Source organism: Heteronotia binoei, chromosome 20 (assembly GCF_032191835.1).
Source record: "Heteronotia binoei isolate CCM8104 ecotype False Entrance Well chromosome 20, APGP_CSIRO_Hbin_v1, whole genome shotgun sequence".
Taxonomy (NCBI): Eukaryota; Metazoa; Chordata; class Lepidosauria; order Squamata; family Gekkonidae; genus Heteronotia; species Heteronotia binoei.
The window spans coordinates 35,059,892-35,085,333 of NC_083242.1; the positions used below are offsets into that span (position 1 = coordinate 35,059,892).

General features: G+C 48.4%; 1 protein-coding gene across 1 annotated transcript in view; it reads left to right on the plus strand.

Annotated features, from left to right (window-relative positions):
- The window catches only part of SLC5A10 (solute carrier family 5 member 10), a 185,964-nt gene that overhangs the window by 145,419 nt on the left and 15,103 nt on the right, over positions 1–25,442 (plus strand). Inside the window, exon 11 of the mRNA XM_060260687.1 lies at positions 2,269–2,419. Coding sequence (XP_060116670.1) covers positions 2,269–2,419 — 151 coding nt within the window. The remainder of the gene's footprint in view (positions 1–2,268; positions 2,420–25,442) is intronic.

The window sequence follows — 25,442 nt, forward strand, 5'->3', positions numbered from 1 at the left end:
GAGAACCGGGTTTGATTCCCCACTCCTCCACTTGCAGCTGCTGGAATGGCCTTGGGTCAGCCAGAGCTCTCTTATCTGGGAGAACCAGGTTGGATTCCCCACTCCTCCACTTGCAGCTGCTGGAATGGCCTTGGGTCAGCCAGAGCTCTCTTATCTGGGAGAACCGGGTTTGATTCCCCACTCCTCCACTTGCACCTGCTGGAATGGCCTTGAGTCAGCCAGAGCTCTCTTATCTGGGAGAACCGGGTTTGATTCCCCACTCCTCCACTTGCAGCTGCTGGAATGGCCTTGGGTCAGTGAGAGCTCTCTTATCTGGGAGAACCGGGTTTGATTCCCCACTCCTCCATTTGCACCTGCTGCAATGGCCTTGGGTCAGCCAGAGCTCTCTTATCTGGGAGAACCGGATTTGATTCCCCCCTTCTCCACTTGCAGCTGCTGGAATGGCCTTGGGTCAGCCAGAGCTCTCTTATCTGGGAGAACCGGGCTTGATTCCCCACTCCTCCACTTGCAGCTGCTGGAATGGCCTTGGGTCAGCCAGAGCTCTCTTATCTGGGAGAACCGGGTTTGATTCCCCACTCCTCCATTTGCAGCTGCTGAGATGGCCTTGGGTCAGCCAGAGCTCTCTTATCTGGGAGAACCGGGTTTGATTCCCCACTTGCAGCTGCTGGAATGGCCTTGGGTCAGCCAGAGCTCTCTTATCTGTGAGAACCGGGTTTGATTCCCCACTCCTCCGCTTGCAGCTGCTGGAATGGCCTTGGGTCAGCCAGAGCTCTCTTATCTGGGAGAACCGGGTTTGATTCCCCACTCCTCCACTTGCAGCTGCTGAGATGGCCTTGGGTCAGCCAGAGCTCTCTTATCTGGGAGAACCGGGTTTGATTCCCCACTCCTCCGCTTGCAGCTGCTGGAATGGCCCTGGGTCAGCCAGAGCTCTCTTATCTGGGAGAACCGGGTTTGATTCCCCACTCCTCCACTTGCAGCTGCTGAGATGGCCTTGGGTCAGCCAGAGCTCTCTTATCTGGGAGAACCGGGTTTGATTCCCCACTCCTCCACTTGCAGCTGCTGGAATGGCCTTGGGTCAGCCATAGCTCTCTTATCTGTGAGAACCGGGTTTGATTCCCCACTCCTCCGCTTGCACCTGCTGGAATGGCCTTGGGTCAGCCAGAGCTCTCTTATCTGGGAGAACCGGGTTTGATTCCCCACTCCTCCACTTGCAGCTGCTGAGATGGCCTTGGGTCAGCCAGAGCTCTCTTATCTGGGAGAACCGGGTTTGATTCCCCACTCCTCCGCTTGCAGCTGCTGGAATGGCCTTGGGTCAGCCAGAGCTCTCTTATCTGGGAGAACCGGGTTTGATTCCCCACTCCTCCACTTGCAGCTGCTGAGATGGCCTTGGGTCAGCCATAGCTCTCTTATCTGGGAGAACCGGGCTTGATTCCCCACTCCTACACTTGCACCTGCTGGAATGGCCTTGGGTCAGCCAGAGCTCTGGCAGAGGTTGTCCTTGAAAGGGCAGCTGCTGTGAGAGCCCTCTCCAGCCACCTCACAGGGTGTCTGTTGTGGGGGAGGAAGGGAAAGGAGATTGTGAGCCCCTCTGAGACTCTTCGGAGTGGAGGGCGGGATATAAATCCAATATCTTCATCTTCATCTGCCACCCGAGGCAGAACCCCAACGCGTGCCCACCCCAACCTGCAGTTTTGGGGTTTTGCACCTGCAGGGGCTGGGCATGATGATGTCACCCAGAGGTGACATCATCATACCCGGCACTCAGCACGTCCCCTCCCCAGCGCTCATCGAGTTCCGTGGACGGGAAGCACCGTTCTTTCTCGGCTTTAAGAGGTCGGGGGAGCTCCTCCGACCCCTTGAAGCCAAGGAAGAACACTGAGTCACCACTTCCCCTCCCCAGCGCTCGCAGAGTTTGGCGGATTCTGCAGCAGATAGAGAGCTGGGCCAGCATTCTCGCTCGGCCCACCCTTGCCCAGCCCTCTCCCTCTTCCGAGAGAGCTGGCTGCGCCGCATCTTCCCTCCTTCGCTGGGAGTGGGGATGGAGCGCCTGCCTCCTGCCCCCTGCCCCTGCGGCAAGTCCAGGCGGCCGCCAACCTCTCCAATTCCCACGCACCAAGCCTGCTCATAGTAGAATGCTTTGGGGGGGGGGGTCATTGATTCATTGGGTCACCACAAATCAGAAGGCCCTTGATGCTGCTTAACACAGCCACACTTTTTCTTTTAGCTAACAAAACAAGACAATGGCAGCGATGTGGTTTTGCCCTCCAGGTCTGCGGGGGTTAATGATCGCAGTCATGATGGCGGCTCTGATGTCATCGCTGACCTCGATCTTCAACAGCAGCAGCACCCTCTTCACCATGGACATCTGGAAGAAGGTCCGGCAGGAGGCCAGCGAGAAAGAGCTGCTGCTGGTTGGAAGGTCACCCCTGGGGGTGCTGTGGAGTGGGGAGCGGGTGGCAAAGCAACACTATCATAATAATATTTCCTAAGAGCTTAAGTGGCTATTCGTTGCTGCTTGGTGCTTGTCTTTATCAGAGGGGTGTGCTGCGGGAATACTTCTTCCAATTGCTAAAAGGGCAAGAATAGAATGGCTACACACACCCCAAGATATCAATCATATGCATGTTTCAATACCTCTTCATCTGGTCGCCTTCTTAGTCGGAACTATTAGTCAGAAATACAATACAAGCTGCAAGCAGCAAAAGAAAATTACAAGAAAATGGCATGACAGGGGTTTACAAGATTATGAATGGGATGGAGAAAGGAGAGAAAGAATTTTGAGCTGTATCAACAGAAGTCTAGTGTCCAGATCACGTGAAGTGATGGTATTGCTTTACTCTGCTCTGGTAAGACCTCACCTGGAGTCTTGTGTCCAGTTTTGGGCACCACATTTTAAGAAGGATATAGACAAGCTGGAACGGGTCCAGAGGAGGGCGACGAAGATGGTGAGGGGTCTGGAGATCAAGTCCTATGAAGAAAGGTTGAAGGAGCTGGGGATTTTTAGCCTGGAGAGGAGGCAGCTGAGAGGTGATAGGATCACCATCTTAAAGTACCTGAAGGGCTGTCATATAGAGGATGGGGTGGAATTGTTTTCTGTGGCCCCAGAAGGTAGGACAAGAACTAATGGGTTGAAATTAAAAGTGTTTCCATCTCAACTTTAGGAAGAACTTTCTGAACTTTCTGACCGGCTTCCTCGGGATGTGGTGGGCTCTCCTCCCCTGGAGGTTTTTCAACAGAGGCTGGATGGCCATCTGACAGCAATGAAGTTCCTCTGAATTTAGGGGGAGATATTTGTGCGTTTCCTGCATTGTGCAAGGGGTTGGACTAGATGACCCTGGAGATCCCTTCCAACGTTATGATTCTATGAAATACAAAGAAAGCACTCTTAAGACCAATGAGTGCTAATGTTTTTGCATGTTTTAATGTGTATATATAGTTTGTTTGTTTGTTTGTTTACAAGATTGTTTATAAGATTATGCACGGGATAGAGAAGGTAGAGAAAGAAGTACTTTTCTCCCTTTCTCACAATACAAGAACTCGTGGGCATTCAATGAAATCGCTGAGCAGCTGGTTTAGAACAGATAAAAGGAAGTCCTTCTTCACCCAAAGGTTGATTAACATGTGGAATTCACTGCCACAGGAGGTGGTGGCGGCTACAAGCATAGACAGCTTCAAGGGGGGATTGGATAAATATATGGAGCAGAGGTCCATCAGTGGCTCTTAGCCACAGCATATTGGAACTCTCTGTCTGGGGCAGTGATGCTCTGTCTTCTTGGTGCTTGGTGGGGGAGGAACAGTGGGAGGGCTTCTTGTGTCCTGGCCCCACTGATGGACCTCCTGATGGCGTCTGTTTTTTTTTCTTATACTGCTGAGCAGACAGGTTAAAATGGATAAAAGGAAGTACTTCTTCACCCAAAGGGTGATTAACATGTGGAATTCACTGCCACAGGAGGTGGTGGCGGCCACAAGCATAGCCACCTTCAAGAGGGGTTTAGATAAAAATATGGAGCATAGGTCCATCAGTGGCTATTAGCCACAGTGTGTGTGTGTGTGTGTGTGTGTGTGTGTGTGTGTATATATATATATATATATATATATATATATATATATATATATATATATATATATATATATGTATATACACACACACACACACACACACATATATATATATATATAGCCGCTGTGTGACACAGAATGTTGGACTGGATGGGCCACTGGCCTGATCCAACAGGGCTTCTCTTATGTTCTTCTGTGACAGAGTGTTGGACTGGAGGGGCCATTGGCCTGATCCAACATGGCTTCTCTTATGTTCTTCTGTGACACAGAGTGTTGGACTGGATGGGCCACTGGCCTGATCCAACAGGGCTTCTCTTATGTTCTTCTGTGACACAGAGTGTTGGACTGGATGGGCCATTGGCCTGATCCAACATGGCTTCTCTTATGTTCTTCTGTGACACAGAGTGTTGGACTGGATGGGCCACTGGCCTGATCCAACAGGGCTTCTCTTATGTTCTTCTGTGACACAGAGTGTTGGACTGGATGGGCCATTGGCCTGATCCAACATGGCTTCTCTTATGTTCTTCTGTGACACAGAGTGTTGGACTGGAGGGGCCATTGGCCTGATCTAACATGGCCTCTCTGATGTTCTTCTGGAAGGAGGAAGCATCCACCTGTTAAGCCACTTGTATTGAGAACAGTAGCAACATTTGCTTATTTAGAGAAGACTATTCCGCACACCGGCTTAGGCTATGGGTCTGAATGAATCCAACCTCGGTGCTGGATTGGATGGGCCACTGGCCTGATCCAACACGGCTTCTCTGATGCTCTTATATTTGTCTGTGTTCTTTATAAAATTTATCTCTCTGCTACCTAATCTTAAATAGGAACCCACATGGCCTGGCCCAACCCGGCCCGGTCCAACAAGGTCTTATTTATGTCAGATCCGGCCTTCATAACAAGTGAGCTTGACACCCCTCTTCTAGGGTATAATGTGTGGCTGTTTCTTTAAATAAACAGGGTTGCATCGTTTGGGTTGCTTTAACTGATAACCGCGTTGCATCCAGTGGTTCTTTAGCCACCTAAAGGCTGGCAACTCCAGAAAAGTAACAGGGGTGAGGCCGGTAATTCTAGGGGAATCTCATTAGTTCTGGAGTCCCAGCCTGTGATGATACTTGTAATTCCCGCTCCCCCTTCCCCCATGATAATAGAGGCAGTCGGCTCTCTGATCTCTTTCACTGGCACCGTTCTCAGCCGCTGAGCATGATCAATCGCCGTTTGTTTTGCCATTCCTTTTGAACAGGCTCTCGAATCATTTCTTGCTGGCATCTGGGCTTCAATTGAACCGTCTGCGCAATGGACTTCATGATTAGATTCCTCTGGCAAGCACGTTAACGAATGAGATTATTTGCATGGCTGATAGAGAGAGCTCATAAGCAGTAACTCGGTGTGCCTTTGATCCAAATATTTAATCACCCGCCGCCTTTTCTCGGGTCGCTTTCACCAACACCTATGGGCTGGCCCAGCCGATGGCTCATTAAAGCTGCCATATATCCGATGTGATTACTGTCGAACTACCAACATCGACTACTTAATATGCTTGTGAAATCTGGCGATTACGGCACTGGCAATAATCGATGAGCACGCACATCAAGGTGTTCACTTGCTCACCTGGTTATGCCTATGTTATCATCATTAGAAGAAGATGATATTGAATTTTTTATCCCGCCCTTCAGTCTGAATCACAGAGTGGCTCACAATCTCCTTTACCTTCCTCCCCCACAACAGACATCCTGTGAGGTGGGTGGGGCGGAGAGAACTCTCCCAGAAGCTGCCCTTTCAATGACAACTGTGCCAGAGCTATGGCTGACCGAAGACCATTCCAACAGGTGCAAGTAGAGGAGGGGGGAATCAAACCTGGTTCTCCCAGATAAGAGTCCATGCACTTAACCACTACACCAAACTGGGACAAGAGAGCTATGGCTGACCCAAGGCCATTCCAGCAGCTGCAAGTGGAGGAGTGGGGAATCAAACCCGGTTCACCCAGATAAGAGAGCTCTGACTGACCCAAGGCCATTCCAGCAGGTGCAAGTGGAGGAGTGGGGAATCAAACCCGGTTCACCCAGATAAGAGAGCTCTGACTGACCCAAGGCCATTCCAGCAGGTGCAAGTGGAGGAGTGGGGAATCAAACCTGGTTCTCCCAGATAAGAGAGCTCTGGCTGACCCAAGGCCATTCCAGCAGGTGCAAGTGGAGGAGGGGGGAATCAAACCCGGTGCACTTAACCACCACACCAAACTGGCTCTCAAACTAGCATTCTAAGATAAGCAATCCGACTTTTGTAAAACTCTCTTCTCTGGTTGCCTTGGTGGCAGTTCTTCTTCTGCGGCAGCAGGCTGGCTTCTAACCATTTGTTGGCATCTTAAGCCTCAAGAACATGACCACACGGCAGTGTGGTGGTGTGGGGAAAGTGTCCAACTACAATCTGGAAAACCCAGGTTCAAATCCCCACTCTGCCACAGAAGTTTGTTGAGTGACCTCAGACCAGTCTCTCTCTCAACATAAAAGAAACTATGTTGGATTAGGCGAATGGCTCATCCAGTCCAACACTCTATCACACAGTGGCCAACCCCCTCCCCCCCAGTCTCTCTCCCTGAGAGCCAGTTTTGTGTAGTGGTTAAGTGTGCGGACTCTTTATCTGGAAGAACCAGGTTTGATTCCCCACTCCTGCACTTGCAGCTGCTGGAATGGCCTTGGGTCAGCCATAGCTCTCGCAGAGTTGTCCTTGAAAGGGCAGCTTCTGAGAGAGAGCTCTCAGCCCCACCCACCTCACAAGGTGTTTGTTGTGGGGGTGGAAGACAAAGGAGACTGTGAGCCGTTCTGAGTGGAGGGCGGAATATAAATCCAATTTCTTCTTCTTTTTCATTGCTGAACTATTATCTGTAAGACCGCTAATAGGGTTACAAAGGACCAGAGAACTGAGATATTGATAAAGCGCCTATGTTATAAAATCTTTCTTATAGCACCTAATATTTAGTTTTTTAAATTGCCTATATATATTTTTATTCTTTTATAAAGGTAATTTAAATTGTTTTTATCATGACTGTTAGTCCGCTTGTGGAGTGGGCAGCATATAAATAAAATGAATAAATGGAATGGAATAAATAAAATGAATAAATAAATTCCTCCTCCTCTTCTTCTACTTCTCTTCCCCCCCTTAACCTCCATCACAGAGTTTCTGTTAGACTAAAACGGGGAAGATAAATGTCATGGTAAAACATGTTGGAAAGAAGAACAGGACGTCAAGTCAATGAAAATAAAATGAAATGTATGCGTGCCTCCTTTCCCTTATCATCACGCCCTGCTTTGCTAATGAAACCATCGGGCCTTAATCTAGGTGTCTGGTGCGAATCCCCTTCCAAAAGACCACAAGTATTAAATTTTGGTCAGTTGTGTTTGATTTTGCTTCCCGCGAGCCGTTCCGGGGCATCCTTTTCTTGTGGCTGAAAGTGGAGTCAAAATATAATCAGAGGTAAACACGCAACTAATGAGTGCTGCCCTATCTGATGGGGCTGTTGTGAAAGTCCAGGAAGCTCTAAACGCTGGAAATGCAATCCAGAATCATAATGAATTACACTTGATTGGTGTGAAACGCATTTTTCTCCAAACAGGAGACGGAGACGGTTCCACCCACTTAAACGATCCACCAAACTGGTTGCGTCAAACTGGCTTTTCAGTTGCCTCTTGGCTGGTCGCCTGTGGTGCGTAAGCGTTGCCTTCAGGCAAATACACAAGGGTGTTCTTTTTTCAAATGAGAATGTCAGTTCCCTCCCCTCCCTTCTTGTTGCAAGTGATTGAAACAGAGCCCACTTATTGTAGTGCGTGAGCGACAGCCTTTTGCAAATGTTCGCACCTGAAACAGAAGAAATACCGCAAAGCCAAGGGTAGGAAGTGGGCAATGTTCCCTCTAAGCTGTGGAGTCTTGTGAGCAAAAATTCAACTTTGTGAGCTGCTGGCATTAAAGTTGTGAGCTGCTGAGTAAATTAGTTTGCTCTAGGGCTCTTGTTCCTGAGCTGAGACAAAAATATGTGAGCTGAAGGCTAAAAAAAAGTGAGCTAGCTCACACTAACTCAGCTTAGAGGGAACACTGGAGGTGGGATGTTGGAAGCAGGATTAAATCAGCTAACATTAAACAGAGAGCCAGTTTGGTATTGTGGTTAAGTGTGCGGACTCTTTATCTGAGAGAACCGGGTTTGATTCCCCACTCCTCTGCTTGCACCTGCTAGCATGGCCTTGGGTCAGCCATAGCTCTGGCAGAGGTTGTCTTTGAAAGGGGAGCTTCTGGGAGAGCTCTCAGCCCCCACCCACCTCACAGGGTGCCTGTTGTGGGAGAGGAAGATAAAGGAGATTGTGAGCCGCTCTGAGACTATAAGATTTGGAGTGGAGGGCGGGATATAAATCCAATATCTTCTTCTTAATTTGGCAAAGAAGGTTAACGTGGTCTTGGAGTTTATCAAGAGAGGCATAACATCTGAATCGCAAGGTGTTTTAGCCTCACTGTACATCCCATCTGTACAGGCTGGGGGTATTGTGTGCAGTTCTCCTCAAAAAAGATGCAAACAGAATGCAGTGGGTGAAGAGACGGGTGACTAAGATAATCAGGGGCCGAGAGAACAAGCCCTGCAGTGGAAATCTGAGGGACGTGGGGATGTGCAATCTAGCGAAGAGAAGGCTGAGTTCTTTAAGTCTTTGAAGGGCTGTCGCTTAGAGGAGAGCGGGGAGCTGCTGGCAACAGAGGATGAGAGGTCTCGCAAGAATGGCTTTAAATTATGGGCGAGAAGTTGCCTGCTAGATATTAGGATTTTTATTTTTTTTGTTTTACAGTGAGAGTAGTTCAGCAGTGAACTAGGGAGGTGGTGAAACTCCCTCACTGGCAGTCTTCAAGCAGCGGCTAGATAAACACTGGTCAGGGATGCTCTAGGCAGGGGTGGCCTAACTGTGGGTCAGGAGCCAAATGTGGGCAATGTTGCCTCTAAGCTCCAATACCGATCTTTCCCCCATTTCGCTTCTGTAATCAGCAGCCGCTCAGCCGTCTGATGGGTTTTTCTATCCCGATTATCCCAACACAGGCGTACATTTATCCAAAACCAACTTTGCGACGCTCCTCTCATTTCAATTGCAAAGCACCAATCAGGGAAACTCCTTATGGCTCCACCTGGCTTGGGACTGGGTTGCATTGGGGGAGGTGGGAGACGCCCCGCTTAATTGTTTTTATTTCCCTTCTCTGGTTTTTTTTTGGGGGGGGGGCGGTCAGTTTGCTCGGGCTGTGTGCAGAGAGAGAGGGGAAACATTACGAGTGTCAGGTTGCCAGCGATGGTGCAACTCTGCAATACAATTCAGTCAGCTGATCCCCCCCCCTCCTCCACTTCCAGCTGCCGGAATGGCCTTGGGTCAGCCATAGCTCTTGTAGGAGTTGTCCTTGAAAGGGCGGCTTCTGGGAGAGCTCTCTCAGCCCCACCCACCTCACAGGATGTCTGTTGTGGGGGAGGAAGGTCAAGGAGATTGTGAGCCTCTCTGAGACTCTGATTCAGAGACAAGGAAAAGGAAAGGTCCCCCGTGCAAGCACCAGTTGTTTCCGACTCTGGGGTGACGTTGCTTTCACAAAATTTTCACGGCAGACTTTTTACAGGGTGGTTTGCCATTAAGAACATAAGGGAAGCCAATGGCCCATCCAGTCCAACACTCTGTGTCACACAGTGGCCAAAAAAACAAAACAAAAAACCAAGTGCCATCAGGAGGTTCACAAGTGGGTCTAGAAGCCCTTCCACTTTGCCCCCACCACCCCAAGCTCCAAGACTACAGAGCATCACTGCCCCAGACAGTTCCAATAATATGCTGTGGCTAATATGGACCTCTGCTCCATATTTTTATCCAAACCCCTCTTGAAGCTGTCTATGCTTGTAGCTGCCTCCACCTCCTGTGGCAGTGAATTCCACATGTTAATCACCCTTTGGGTGAAGAAGGACTTCCTTTTATCTCTTTTAACCTGACTGCTCAGCAATTTCATTGAATGCCTACGAGTTCTTGTATTGTGAGAAAGGGAGAAAAGTATTTCTTTCTCTACTTTCTCCATCCCATGCATAATCTTATAAACCTCTATCATGTCACCCCGCAGTCGACGTTTCTCCAAGCTCAAGAGCCCCAAGCGTTTCAACCTTTCTTCATAGGGAAAGTGTTCCAAACCTTTAATCATTCTAGTTGCCCTTTTCTGGACTTTTTCCAATGCTATAATTTCCTTTTTGAGGTGCGGTGACCAGAACTGCACACAGTATTCCAAATGAGACCGCACCATCGATTTACTGGCTGATTTGTTTTCAATTCCCTTGCTAATAATTCCCAGCATGGCGTTGGTCTTTTTTATTGCAATCGCAAACCGACTTGATATTTTTAGTGAGTTATCTACAATGACCCCAAGATCTCTCTCTTGGTCAGTCTCTGCCAGTTCACACCCCATCAACTTGTGTTTGTAGCTGGGATTCTTGGCCCCAATGTGCATTCCTTTGCACTTGGCCACATTGAAACCTCATCTGCCATGTTGATGCCCACTCACCCAGCCTCAACAGATCCCTTTGGAGTGCCTCACAATCCTCTCTGGTTCTCACCACCCTGAACAATTTAGTGTTATCTGCAAACTTTGCCACTTCACTGCTTACTCCCAACTCCAGATCATTAACGAACAAGTTAAAGAGCATGGGACCCAGTACTGAGCCCTGCAGCACTCCACTGCTTACCGTCCTCCACTGCGAAGACTGCCCATTTATACTCACTCTCTGCCTCCTATTAATTAGCCAGTTTTTGATCCACAAGAGGACCTGTCCTTTTACTCCATGACTCTCGAGCTTACTAAGGAGTCTTTAATGAGGAACTTTATCAAAAGCTTTCTGGAAGTCAAGGTAAACAACATCTATTGGGTCCCCTTTGTCCACATGTTTGTTCACTCCCTCAAAGAACTGTAACAGGTTAGTGAGGCAAGATCTCCCCTTACAGAACCCATGCTGAGTCTTCCTCGATAACTTTTGTTCATCAATGTGCCTACTCATTCTGTCCTTGATACTGGTTTCTACCAACTCTCCTGGTAATGAAGTCAGACTGACTGGCCTGTAATTTCCCAGATCTCCTCTGGAACCCTTTTTAAAGATGGGGGTGACATTTGCTACCTTCCAGTCCTCAGGAACAGAGGCAGATTTCAATGAAAGATTACATATTTTTGTCAGGAGATCCATAAGTTCACCTTTGAGTTCTTTCAGAACTCTCGGATGTATGCCATCCGGACCTGGTGACTTATTAGTTTTTAATTTGTCTATCAGTTGTAGGACCTCCTCTCTTGTCACCTCAATCTGACTCAGGTCTTTCAACACCCCTTCCAAAATAAGCGGTTCTGGAGCGGGCAAACACTTCTCATCTTCCACAGTGAAGACGGAGGCAAAAAATGCATTCAGCTTCTCAGCCATTTCCCTATCCTCCTTCAGTAATCCTTTTACCCCTTGGTCATCCAAGGGCCCCACTGCCTCCTTGGCTGGTTTCCTGCTTCTAATATATTTGAAGAAATTTTTGTTGCCATTGCCTTCCCCAGTCATCTCCATTCCCCCCCCCCCCCCAGCAAGTTGGGTACTCATTTTACCGACCTCAGAATAATAATAATAATAATAATAATAATAATAATAATAATAATAATAGTAGTAGTAGTAATAATAATAATAATAATAATAATAAATTTTACTTGTATCCCGCCCTCCCCCGCCTAGGCAGGCTCAGGGCGGCTAACAACATTTCATAAAATATACATTAATAAATAAGGCTTTAAATTAACAATATAAAACTTTAAATTTAACATCACTGAAAACCAGTCAATATGATTAAAATTTATCACTTAGTCTGACAGTGATGATGGCATTTGACACTAGTTCTGTCAGTGTATACAATTTACCGAGCGGTAATCATTAATTAGATAGTGGTAATCCTTAATTAAGCAGCCTTGTTCAGCCGTCTGTATATACTAGCCTGAAGAGGGCGGTCTTGCAGGCCCTGCGGAACTGTTCAAGGTTCCGCAGGGCCCGCACCTCCTCAGGGAGCTGGTTCCATAGGGCAGGGGCCGCGACTGAGAAGGCCCGTGCTCGGGTGTTCTGAAGTTTGATTTCTTTCAGCCCCGGGATAGTCAGTGTATTTTTCCCAGCTGACCTCAGAAGGATGGAAGGCTGAGTCAACCTGGAGCCGGCTACCCGAAAACCCAGCTTCCGCCGGGGATCGAACTCAGGTCGTGAGCAGAGCTTAGGACTGCACTACTGCAGCTTTAACACTCTGCGCCACGAGGCTCTCTTCAGAGAGAAGGGCGGGGTATAAATCCATTATCATCATCTTCTGCCTTCCCCACTGACCTGATTCTTCAGTGCTTGCCCAATGTTGTGAGTCAGTATTAAAAAAAACAACAAACCACTGGCAAGTCGAGACTGAGTTTCAGCAGCTGGACTTCCGCTGTGCATATAAACAGATCTGACGGCTCCAGTGTTCTTCTGCTTGTCTGTTCTTGGGGGGTTTGTCAGAACAGCAAGTTAGCCTTTGAGGACAGAAGCGGTTTCCCATTCCTTCTGTTTGTGGTCCCCAGTCATGCACTGACCTCCTTCTGCTCTTGGCTTCACCGTCTGTAAAATGGGTTGACTCCCTTCAGCTTATCTTTGGGCGGGGAATGGCAGAGTGGCTTAATGAGGGCATTTGGGCTGGTAGGCGAAAGTGAAGCCATTCATTATCAGTCGTTGCTGGAGGACAGAACTTGACATGATGTGGATGTGTCCAGACATCGAGGCATGCTGCAGTGAGAGTCTGGTTTTTTCGCACACGCTCTCGATGGCCCCCTGTGTGTTTCTCTCTCCATGCGCAGATCTCGACACGGAATTTCTCGCTTGGCTCAAACTCAGATTCACAAGCCCTGTTTGCAAACTATGGCGAACCGATGTACAATCTAGAAGATAGATCCAGGTGGGCAGCCGTGTTTGTCTGAAGCAATAGAACAAAGTTGGAGTCCAGTGGCACCTTTAAGACCAACCAAGTTTTAATCAGAATGTAAGAAGAAGAAGAAGAAGATGATATTGGATTTATATCCTGCCCTCCACTCCGAAGAGTCTCAGAGCGGCTCACAATCTCCTTTACCTTCCTCCCCCACAACAGACACCCTGTGAGGTAGATGAAGATATTGGATTTATATCCTGCCCTCCACTCCGAAGAGTCTCAGAGTAGCTCACAATCTCCTTTACCTTCCTCCCCCCCTCAACAGACACCCTGTGAGGTAGATGAAGATAGTGGATTTATATCCCGCCCTCCACTTCGAAGAGTCTCAGAGCGGCTCACAATCTCCTTTACCTCCCCCCCCCTCAACAGACACCCTGTGAGGTAGATGAAGATATTGGATTTATATCCCGCCCTCCACTTCGAAGAGTCTCAGAGCGGCTCACAATCTCCTTGCCCTTCCTCCCCCACAACAGACACCCTGTGAGGTAGATGAAGATATTGGATTTATATCCCGCCCTCCACTCCAAAGAGTCTCAGAGCGGCTCACAATCTCCTTTCCCTTCCTCCCCCACAACAGACACCCTGTGAGGTGGGTGGGGCTGGAGAGGGCTCTCCCAGCCGCTGCCCTTTCAAGGACAACCTCTGCCAGAGCTATGGCTGACCCAAGGCCATTCCAGCAGGTGCAAGTGGAGGAGTGGGGAATCAAATCCCGTTCTCCCAGATAAGAGTCCGCACACTTAACCACGACACCAAACTGGCTCTCCCTTCGTTTCCCTTCGTAAGCCTTCGTGTGCATACACACTTTGTCAGTGCCTGACAAAGTGTGCGTGTACACGAAAGCTGACATTCTCCATAAAACTTGGTTGATGTACAATCTGTGTAAGGCATACACTTGTTCTTTGTATGTGCGTTGAGTAATTCCCGTATTATATTCGATGCCTGTACTACTCAACATATTCATTTATTGTAAATTTATATTCTGCCTTTTCCTGGGAGCGAGCTCAGGGTGGATAACAGCATAGATAAAACAACAATTAAAACTTACGATTAAAATCAAAACACCATGAAGCAATGCAATAAACCTTGAGGCAAGTTATAGACCACAGATGGCAGTTTCAGTTGGACACATTCTACAATTCAGTGTACTGATGGTCTAAAAATACAGGGACGGATAGTATAGTAGCAAAGATGGTATCGTTGGTTGTTGGGTCAAAGAGACCCAGAGAGAACTCCATTTTTCTGGGCTGCACCTCTGAGGAGGCCAGTCACAGTTGCTGGAACAATGTCAGATCTCACAGTGCCAAGACCACAGCCACACAGCCTGGAAAAGCTACAACAACCAATGGACTCTGGCCGTGAAAGCCTTCGACAACATAAAGATGGTATCGCTGCAAATAAGAAGATGATATTGGATTTATATCCCGCCCTCCACTCCGAAGAGTCTCAGAGCGGCTCACAATCTCCTTTACCTTCCTCCCCCACAACAGACACCCTGTGAGGTAGATGAAGATATTGGATTTATATCCCACCCTCCACTCCGAAGAGTCTCAGAGCGGCTCACAATCTCCTTTATCTCCCTCCCCCACAACAGACACCCTGTGAGATGGGTGGGGCTGGGGAGGGCTCTCACAGCAGCTGCCCTTTCAAGGACAGAGTCTCAGAGCAGCCTACAATCTCCTTTCCCTTCCTCCCCCACAACAGACACCCTGTGAGGTGGGTGGGGCTGGAGAGGGCTCTCACAGCAGCTGCCCTTTCAAGGACAGAGTCTCAGAGCGGCCCACAATCTCCTTTCCCTTCCTCCCCCACAACAGACACCCTGTGAAGTGGGTGGGGCTGGAGAGGGCTCTCACAGCAGCTGCCCTTTCAAGGACAGAGTCTCAGAACGGCCTACAATCTCCTTTACCTTCCTCCCCCACAACAGACACCCTGTGAGGTGGGTGGGGCTGGAGAGGACTCTCACAGCAGCTGCCCTTTCAAGGACAACCTCTGCCAGAGCTCTGGCTGACCCAAGGCCATTCCAGCAGCTGCAAGTGGAGGAGTGGGGAATCCAACCCGGTTCTCCCAGATAAGAGAGCTCTGGCTGACCCAAGGCCATTCCAGCAGCTGCAAGTGGAGGAGTGGGGAATCAAACCCGGTTCTCCCAGATAAGAGAGCTCTGGCTGACCCAAGGCCATTCCAGCAGCTGCAAGAGGAGGAGGGGGGAATCAAACCCGGTTCTCCCAGATAAGAATCCATGCACTTAACCACTACACCAAACTGGCTCTCCAGACCTGTCAACAGAATAGGACACCCATTACCTCAACCAATGACCAGTCTCTGGTTTCATTCATCACGAGAACACATGTTGGGTCTTATAAAAAGGTATGTTGACATACAGGATTCACTGTAACGTGTGAACAGGGCTATGGTGATATCCAGATGTAATTTGCCTTCAGGCGCAAGCATAATCGCCACAACCCATGTTTGTTTTGTTGACGGAAAGAAAACTGTGAGTGCTCTGTCAGGGGCCACCTTGCCTCTGTTAGTGGCTGGGGCCCCACTTTGGCTCTTTTCCTGGCAAGGCTTCGGATTGGCCACTGGAGATCTGATTGGCTGTGCATTTACATCATAGGGGAGGGACAGTGGCTCAGTGGTAGAGCATCTGCTTGGTAAGCAGAAGGCCCCAGGTTCAATCCCCGGCATCTCCAAAAAAGGGTCCAGGCAAATAGGTGTGAAAAACCTCAGCTTGAGACCCTGGAGAGCCATGAATGGGGCTGTGGCTCAGTAGTAGAGCATCTGCTTGGGAAGCAGAAGGTCCCAGGTTCAATCCCCGGCATCTCCAAAAAAGGGTCCAGGCAAATAGGTGTGAAAAACCTCAGCTTGAGACCCTGGAGAGCCATGAATGGGGCTGTGGCTCAGTGGTAGAGCATCTGCTTGGGAAGCAAAAGGTCCCAGGTTCAATCCCCGGCATCTCCCACTAAAAGGGTCCAGGCAAAGAGGTGTGAAAAACCTCAGCTGGAGACCCTGGAGAGCTGTTGCCAGTCTGAGTAGACAATACTGACTTTGATGGACCAAAGGTCTGATTCAGTATAAGGCAGCTTCATATGTCTTCGGGGAGGGACAATGGCTCAGTGGTAGAGCATCTGCTTGGGAAGCAGAAGGTCCCAGGTTCAATCCCTGGCATCTCCAAAAAAGGGTCCAGGCAAAATGGTGTGAAAAACCTCAGCCTGAGACCCTGGAGAGCCTCATAAGTGTTAGGGAGGGACGGTGGCTCAGTGGTAGAGCATCTGCTTGGGAAGCAGAAGGTCCCAGGTTCAATCCCCGGCATCTCCAAAAAAGGGTCCAGGCAAAATGGTGTGAAAAACCTCAGCCTGAGACCCTGGAGAGCCGCTGCCAGTGTGAGAAGACAATACTGTCTTCTATGGACCAAGGGTCCGATTCAGTATAAGGCAGCTTCATATGTTTATATGTTCATATGTCATTTTGGCAGCAGCTGCCACTACAGCGTCGGTTTTATTTACACTCTTACTTCTCTTTCCCAGTGTATTTTTTTTAAAAAAAATTATCCCTCTTCTCCCGTGCACTTGAGCTTCCTCTGTGTGTCAGTGTGTGACGCCACCTCATTTGGCAGCCATGTTGTGGTTGGCTCTGTCTCGTACGGCAACCATTTTGCGATTGTGTCCACCACCACCTCATGTCCGAATTTCAAAGGTGCCCATAGGCTGAAAAGCTTGCCTATGGAACTGTCAGTATCTTGAAAGGCACAGTATAAGAACAGTTTTGTGTTTACTCTGCGAACAAGTTGCTGCAACCAGGATAGTGCCTTATTTATAAAGAATATATTAAGTGTAGTTTATTCTCTTCAGAGAGGAAACGCATTCTTCATGTACTCACAGACTTTTTCCTCACGTATTTAAAATTTAAAAAAAAAAATATGTTCCTTTGTGCGCTTAAGGTGAAAGAAACTTTAAGCATGCTCAGAGGCCCCCCACTCCACTGGGAAATACCCCTAGCCCTCATCTCTGCTTGTCACCCTGGCTCAGATTAATCTAGGAGGCAAATCGGCCTGAATAACGTGGCGGCGTGGGTGACATTTGTATATGGCTGCAAACTACTATCAAACGGTGGAGCAAAAGCAAAGGACGCGAACCTCTGTTTTTCCTTATAAAGAGATCCCCCCCCCCGGTTTCCTCACCTGAGCTTTCCCCCTGACTGACGTTTTCTTTTTCGTTCTCCTTTCGCTATCGGTTGCGTAACGCTGGTGTGATTAAGCGCGGCAGGCAAAGACGCGATCCGAGGAATGAATGAATGAATGGGTGACTAATCTGAAGGGTTTGATCAGGGACAGACGAGCCGATAGGAAGAATGAGAACGCTCCCAAACCGGAGCAGGGAAAAGAGGGCTTGTTGGGAGGAGCCCCTGAAAGAGAGGAAGAACAATAGCAGAGCTCAGCAGTTTCTGCCACAGCTAGCTGGGCCCAGATGTGTTGGTATGTGAGGCATCTTGCTGAGACATTATTCTCTCCTCCTTATCCAGTGTGATGAATGAAGACACCGCTTTGTTTCTAGGTTGTTTCTAGAGCACTCTAGGTTTTACCCAGAAGAAGAAAAGAGGAGGAGGAAGAGGAGGAGGAGAATATGTATTGAACATGATGCCTGGCGGGAAACGTTCGCGGACAATCGGGCAACCGCGAGAACACTAGCAATGCAATATTTCCGTCGGAAATCTAGACTCTTTTAAAGTAACCAATGAGCAATCAGGGCACGAAACTTGACTGCTGTGATTCGGTAGGGAAAGTTGGGGGGTGATTCTTTTTGCATGCATATAAGCGGAGGCACGGCCCCGCCATGTTATCTTGGTATGTCGTTACCAATAAAGCCAGTTCTGTGTGAACTCCCAACGTATCCAACCCAATATTCAACAATTTTGGATTTATACCACCCTACACTCTGAATCGCAGAGTCTCAGAGTGGCTCACAATCTCCTTTATCTCCCTCCCCCACAACAGACACCCTGTGAGGTTGATGGGGCTGAGAGAGCTCTCCCAGAAGTTGCTCTTTCAAGGACAACTCTGCAAGAACTATGGCTGACCCAAGGCCATTCCAGCAGCTGCAAGTGAAGGAGTGGGGAACCAAGCCCGGTTCTCCCAGATAAGAGAGCTATGGCTGACCTAAGGCCATTCCAGCAGCTGCAAGTGGAAGAGTGGGGAATCAAACCTGGTTCTCCCAGATAAGAGTCTGCACACTTAACTGCTATACCCAACTGGCTAAGAAGAAGAAGAAGATAGTGATGGGGGTGGTGATGATGATATTGGATTTATATCCCACCCTCTACTCTGAATCTCAGATTCTCAGAGCGGCTCACAATTTCCTTTACCTTCCTCCCCCACAACAGGCACCCTGTGAGGTAGGTGGAGCAGAGAGAGTTCTTACAGCAGCTGCCCTTTCAAGGACAACTCTGCCAGAGCTATGGCTGACCCAAGGCCATTCCAGCAGCTGCAGGTGGAGGAGTGGGGAATCAAACCGAGTCCTCCCAGATAAGAGTCCGTGCACTTCACCACTACACCAAACTGACATCTTCTGCCGCACAGGGTGAAGAAGTTATCCCATTTGCTCTGAATCACAGCTGCACACAGAATTTTGTTGGATGATCTGGTGTTCTGGAGGAGACAGAAAAAAATATTGTAAACAATGAGGGGTGGAACTGGGCACCATTTCCTCATTTCCCCCTGTCAATTCCTGTCCCGTCTTTACTTCCTCCCTTATCTGACTGTATCTGCAATCAGTTATCTATGAACCTGATCAATGCAAATTAGGACGTGCCTGGAGCGATTCCTCTGGAATGCAGGGGGTTTCCCGAGTGAAAGTGTTGCTAAATTGTCTTTTTGATCGCTCCCTGTGGCCCGCAGCCCTTTCTCTCCCAAATATTTGCCCAAGTAAGGAAAGTGCCGAAGACTGCCAATCTCCAGGTTCGGTCTGGAGGTCCGCCGGAATCACGTCTGATCTCCAAATCATAGAGATGAGTTTCCCAGAAATAAACGGCAGCTTCGGAGAGGTGGACAGTTTTTGCAAACCAAACTCTATGGCATGCCAGTGCCTTTGGAATTCTGGCAGTGTAGCTGCCTTAAAATGGCTGCAGCGGGAGATGGAGCCGGCCGCAATATGCGCATCTCTGTCGCAGTCATGTGCCTTGGTGTCAAAATGGTCTACACCGGCTACTTCTGAAGAAGAATCGGAGTGTTGGACTCTGTTTTCATGGCTTTTCCAATCGCACTCCTACTGCTATAAAGAATAAGAACTTTATCAAAGATTTCAGGTTTTCACGGCTGGTGACATCATTAGGGTTTGTAGAATCTTTCGGGCTCAAGTGCCGTGTTCTACTGGAGAAAGTTTTCCTTCCAGATGTTTCGTTCTCGGCTGCGGAGAACATCCTCAGTGGCGTTGCAGCCGGAGCAGGCGCTCTGACCTTCTTGGCTGCTGTGCACTCAATGCACAGCAGCCAAGAAGAAGAAGAAGAAGAAGATATTGGATTTATATCCCGCCCTTCACTCCGAAGAGTCTCAGAGCGGCTCACAATCTCCTTTCCCTTCCTCCCCCACAACAGACACCCTGTGAGGTGGGTGGGGCTGGAGAGGGCTCTCACAGCAGCTGCCCTTTCAAGGACAACCTCTGCCAGAGCTATGGCTGACCCAAGGCCATTCCAGCAAGTGCAAGTGGAGGAGTGGGGAATCAAACCCGGTTCTCCCAGATAAGAGTCCGCACACTTAACCACTACACCAAACTGGCTCTCAGAGCACTCAATGCACAGCAGCCAAGAAGGTCAGAGCGCCTGCTCCGGCTGCAACGCCACTGAGGATGTTCTCCGCAGCCGAGAACGAAACGTCTGGAAGGAAAACTTTCTCCAGTAGAACACGGCACTTGAGCCCGAAAGATTCTACAAACCCTAATAATAAATAAGTCACAGAAATGGTCATTTCCTTCCTTGGCTCTGAAGCAGACTTATAGCACATCCTTGACTCGTAGGTCTGTCAACTGCCTGGAGGAAAAAAAGATTCTGCCCTTTTCACAGAGGCTTAATGTGCCACCCTGCCACAAAACTCAAAAAAATGAGCCGAACATTACGTTGTTAGCTGCCCTGAGCCCTGCTTGCAGGGATGAATAGTCTATAAATTGAATATAATAAATAATAATAAATAAAGATTTCTGGTTTTCCACGGCTAGTAACATCATTAGGGTTTGTAGAATCTTTCGGGCTCAAGCGCTGCGTTCTACTGGAGAAAGTTTTCCTTCCGGACGTTTCGTTCTCAGCTGCGGAGAACATCCTCAGTGAACTTTCATCGTGAATTTGAGTATATGGGATTCGGGTGTGACACCATTGCACTTTTGTAAATTGGTTGTCCAAGGTTTCTGTGTTTTGTATGATTAATAGAAATTATTTTATATTTGAGGCTGTTTGTCACGGATGCTTCAGTGCTTCTGACCTGCCCCACCTGGAGGCTGCCAACGCTACCAAAGCAATGTGTTTTGAAAAACCTGCACAGCTGACCGAATCGCTAATGGATAGCAGGGGCTGAATTCTAGCAGGAGCTCCTTTGCATATTAGGCCACACACCCCTGATGTAGCCAATCCTCCAAGAGCTTACAAGGCTCTTTTTTGTAAGCTCTTGGAGGATTGGCTACATCAGTGGGGTGTGGCCTAATATGCAAAGAAACTCCTGCTAGAATTCAACCCCTGATGGACAGTAATATCACTCTTGGAGAGTGACGGGAAGGGTGTTGGTGGGCTCCGTTCTACATTATTCCGAAGATTCTAGCTGAAAGTCCTCCTGAAATTCCCCCTTCATGGTCTTTTTGCAACCCTCATTTTGGGCAGGAGTTCACAGGAGCGGAACTCCGGCACCTCTAAATTTTATTGGGCTCTTTCTTTCTTAACCCCCCTTCCAAATACTTGCTCCTGGACTCCATTGTTCAAACCCCCTGCGGGAATTTTACCGAACGCTAACGTTTGACAAACTTTCTAATGTTTCCCCCCACAAAAAATGGGAAAAGAACCAAAACATACAAAGCAGACAGATGGAAATCTTCCTCATGCCGCTGTGGCCACAGAGGAGAAAGTAATTTAAAGAGTACGATGGGAGTATAATAAGGTTTTTATTATGACAATTAGGATTCGAGAAGCATTTGAAGGTAGATGCTGAGCTGATATCCTTTAGAACATCTTCTGGTGATGTCAGAGGGTGTGTGGCGTATGGAGATGAGTTGTTCAAATGAGTTGTGCTAATGAGTTCCAGCACCTCTTTTTCTAGGAAACAACCCCTGCTTCGAAACATCGGGAAGTTCCCACGTTTGGCAACACTGGCTGGGAAGTGCTTGGAATTGTCCGTTCCCTTCCTCCGAGAAGGATTATAGCGTCTCAAGCTGGAGACAGATGTGGGATTCCAACAGCCGGCACAGCAGTTTTGTCCCTTGGTGGACACCGCAATTTGCAACACAGATGTGCATTCCAGCAAATTTGCATTAGCCTGTCCCCTTTTCCACGCCCTTTGCGCATTATGAGCCAGTTTGGTGTAGTGGTTAAGAGCACAGACTCTAATTGGGAGAACCAGGTTTGAGTCCCCGTTCCTCTTCCACGTACAGCTGCTGATGTGACCTTGGATCAGTCACAAGTTCTCTCCAAGCTGTTCTTTCAGCCCCACCTGCCTCACAGGGTGTCTCTTGGGGGAGACAGGAAGGGAAGGAGATTGTAAGCCGCTCTGAAACTCCGAGGGAAGGGCAGGGTATAAATCCAATTCTTCTTCTTCATTAGGCAAATAGAGCGGCGCAATTAATCATTTGCCTATTTATCCTTACCAAATACACGCACCCCTCGCCAATGTTTCAGAAATGGTTGCGAAGCTGCTCTGTGAGTCTGGGAATTGGAGAGAGCTGGTTGCGGCATGGTCACTGCCCAATATGTGCTGATCGCAGCTGTTATTTCCCTAGTTCCAAGTGTTGCCAAAATTCCCCACCCCCAGAGTTCCCCAGAGGAAAGAACTTGTAAAAACGGTACGTTGCTCCTAAATTCGGTGATAGTGTTTTGAAACTCCCCTGCTGTTCCAAAAATATTACCACTGTCTGAGCCTCCTTCTGGCTTTGTTGTTCTTTCGGGCTAGGATTTAGCACTGACTGAGACAGAATTCCAGGTATTTATTTAGAAGAAGAAGAAGACTGCAGATTTATACCCCGCCCTTCTCTTTGGATCAGAGTCTCAGAATAGTTTACAATCTCCTATATCTTCTCTCCCCACAACAGACTCCCTGTGAGGTGGGTGCAGCTGAGAGAGCTCTCACAACAGCTGTCCTTTCAAGGACAACTCTGCGAGAGCTATGGCTGACTCAAGGCCATTCCAGCTGCTGCAAGTAGAGGAGTGGGGAATCAAACCTGGTTCTCCCAGATAAGAGTCTGCACACTTAACCACTACACAAAACTGGCTATCGCCAGTTTGTAAGCCATTCTGAGACTAATTCAGAGAGGACAGGGTATAAATCTAGTACCTTCTTCAAAAGTGAGGGGGCCAGTTGCAGCTCCCTGGGGAGGTCGCTCTACAATTGTGAGGCTTCCACCGAAAAGGCCCTGTCTCATGTACTCACTGGCTGAGCTTCTTTGATCAGTGGGACAGTTAAGATCTTAATTCCTGGGCAGGAACATATGGGAGAAGACAGTCCTTCAGATACCCCAATCCGTGTAAATCTTTAAAGATTAAAACCAACCCATTGAATTGGGCTTGAGAGCTCATGGGTAGCTGGTGTAATAGCTGTGGTATTGGGGTCATATGTTCCCAGTAGCTGGCCACAACTAGTAGTCTAGCTGCAGCTTTTTGAACACTCTCCAAGGGCAGCCCCAAGCAGAGTGCATTGCAGTAACCCAGGGGTGTTGAAGTCATTTGTTATGAGGGCTGGGCTGACATGAGATCTTCTTGGGCCAGGCCATGCGTGTCATAAAATGTAGTGTCACAAAGCAGAGATATAAACTTTATAAAGGGCACAGACAAACACAATTAAAGATTTTTTAAAAGAAAAACTTCAAATAGAACATAATCAAAACGTTAGCACTCTTGCAATACTTTTATTTAGCAGTCTCTGATAACTGACACCTCTCGCTCTGAATTATTGCATCAAAACCTGGAGACAATGTCTACACTGTAGCAATCTCGAGTATGCTGTTCAGGTGTCGTTCAGGGGTATATCTGCAATTTGCAAACCTACTTTTGATTTACTGACATTCATCGCAGAAATCTCACCGTCAGTGCTTTGAGCGTAAGACCCCAAGGAAAACATGAAACGGCTGGGCATTGCAAGCTTTTGTACATAAGTTGCTTCGTGTGCTGGTCAGCCAATGGGAAAGACAGAGGCTTTGCATTGCAGCTTGATTGAGCAAGCCTGGCAAACCAAACTGTGATGCAGAAGGAAGCAAGAGGGAGACAGAAGCAGGCAAATGTAATTAAGGCACGGATCGTTGTGGGTAGATCTGACTAAGCCAAGAACAAGCACAGCTCAACTTCTTTGATTGATGGGACACCCAGGAGGGCCTTTTCTGGCAAGAAGAGCTTTCTAGGGCAAGGGGAAGAGCTTTCTTCATTTCTGTTTACATCGTCAAAGAGAGAACATGTTGTCAGTTCCCAGGGAAGTGGTGATCCGTCTTTTTTTGTACCAAATACAAAGTGTTCTTCAGAACAAGGATTTTCTTCTATAAACTAAGCAGGCGAAAAAGTTTGGTTTGCGAAAGCTGTCCTCCTTTAACGAAGAGAGAGAACCAGGGAATTCTGTGCTTAATTAAACAGATAGGGCTTGGCCCGAGGTGTAAATAAATGGTTATCAAAATGGCACGCCTTGACTTGTTTCTGCTTGTAATTCTTTCCCTCCGCCCTGCTGCTGATCTTGCGTTGTTAAAGATTTCTTTTTGGCGCGGAGGGGTTAGATTCAGTGTGGGTGTCTCTCTTCTCCTCCCAGAAATTCTCAGCCGCTCACGGTGGGAGAGGATTAAGTTGTCCGATGTGGGCGAATGCATTGCTTCTCTTGTCAGCTGCAGGGTTCGGGTGCATCATTCGAGCGAGTTTGGCCCATGGAAACGCGTTTTTACATTTTAATTCCTTCCCTAGCAAATTCAAACTGGTTGGAAAAGAGCCTTCGTCTGTTGTGGTCGTGGATCTGCTCGAAACAGCATTCAAGGCGCGGATTAAGCGTTTACACCATGGTGTGTGAAACCTGATAGAATTTGTTGGGAGGTTTTGTAAACGACGCCAGTCCTCCTCTGCTCTCCCTTCTGCAGTGACTGAAGGTGGATTCCAGATGCACAGCGGATGGGGTTGCTTCCCAGCAGAGGCTGTCAGAGGCAAAACTTCTCCCCCCCGCCTCATCCTTTTCACAGTGGCCTGCTATCCCTCTGCGCTTTTCCATGCTTCAGAATTTCAAAAGTGGTCCCTTAAAAACTGTGCAAAAGGGGTGTGTGTGTGCAAGCCGAGATCCTCTCCGAATACATCTGCTCTTTTGCATGTGGGAGTGGTAGGCCCCAGCGTTCCCTCGCAGCTGAGTTAGTGTGAGCTAGCTCCCAGTTTTTTAATTTCCGACTCGCACATTTTTGTCTGAGCTCGGGAAAAATGCCTCCTGAGCAAACAATTTGACGCAGGAGCTCACAACTTTAAATGCCAGTAGCACACAAAAAGGAATTTTTGCTCTTTAGACTCCACAGCTTAGAGTAGGGTTGCCAGATCCCTCTGCCACTGAGGCGGGAGACTTGTTCTTTGCATGCTATATGCACGTGGTGCTACGACATCACCCAGAAGTGACGTCATCGTGCCGGGGATGTCACGTCGGGACGCTCTCGGACTCGCACTAAAAACTCCATGGTTTGCTGTAGGAATCGCGGTAAAACTCTATAGTACCGTAGAGTTTTTAGCACAAGTCCTAGAGCATCTCCAGCCCAATGAAGTCACTTCTGGGTGATGTCATTGTGCTGACTACAGCTCTCAAGAATGGGGCTCTTTGGGGGCAGGAATCCCCTTGGAGGCCTGCTCCCTGCCGGCGGGTTGGGGCCCTCCCGGGTGGGGGATCCATCATCCCCCTGTGGGAGCTTGGCAGTCCTAGCTTAGAGCCCTGGGGAAAGAAAAGAAAAAGAAAGATTGCCTGTCTTTTTCTTTTACCTGTCTTTTTTCCTATTGGGCTTCAGAGCAGTCTGGGAGGCCTGGTTTCAATAACGAGAGTCGTGCAGGGGAAATAACCAAAATCCCTACCTTCCCAGCCTGATATACTGATTATGTGAATATTTTGACTCGTAAGACAGGGTCTGAATTGCGGGGGGGAGGGGGACGGGGGGCCGCAACAGGAAGGGCCCTGCAGCAAGGCAACATCAGCAAGGTCAGAGCCTT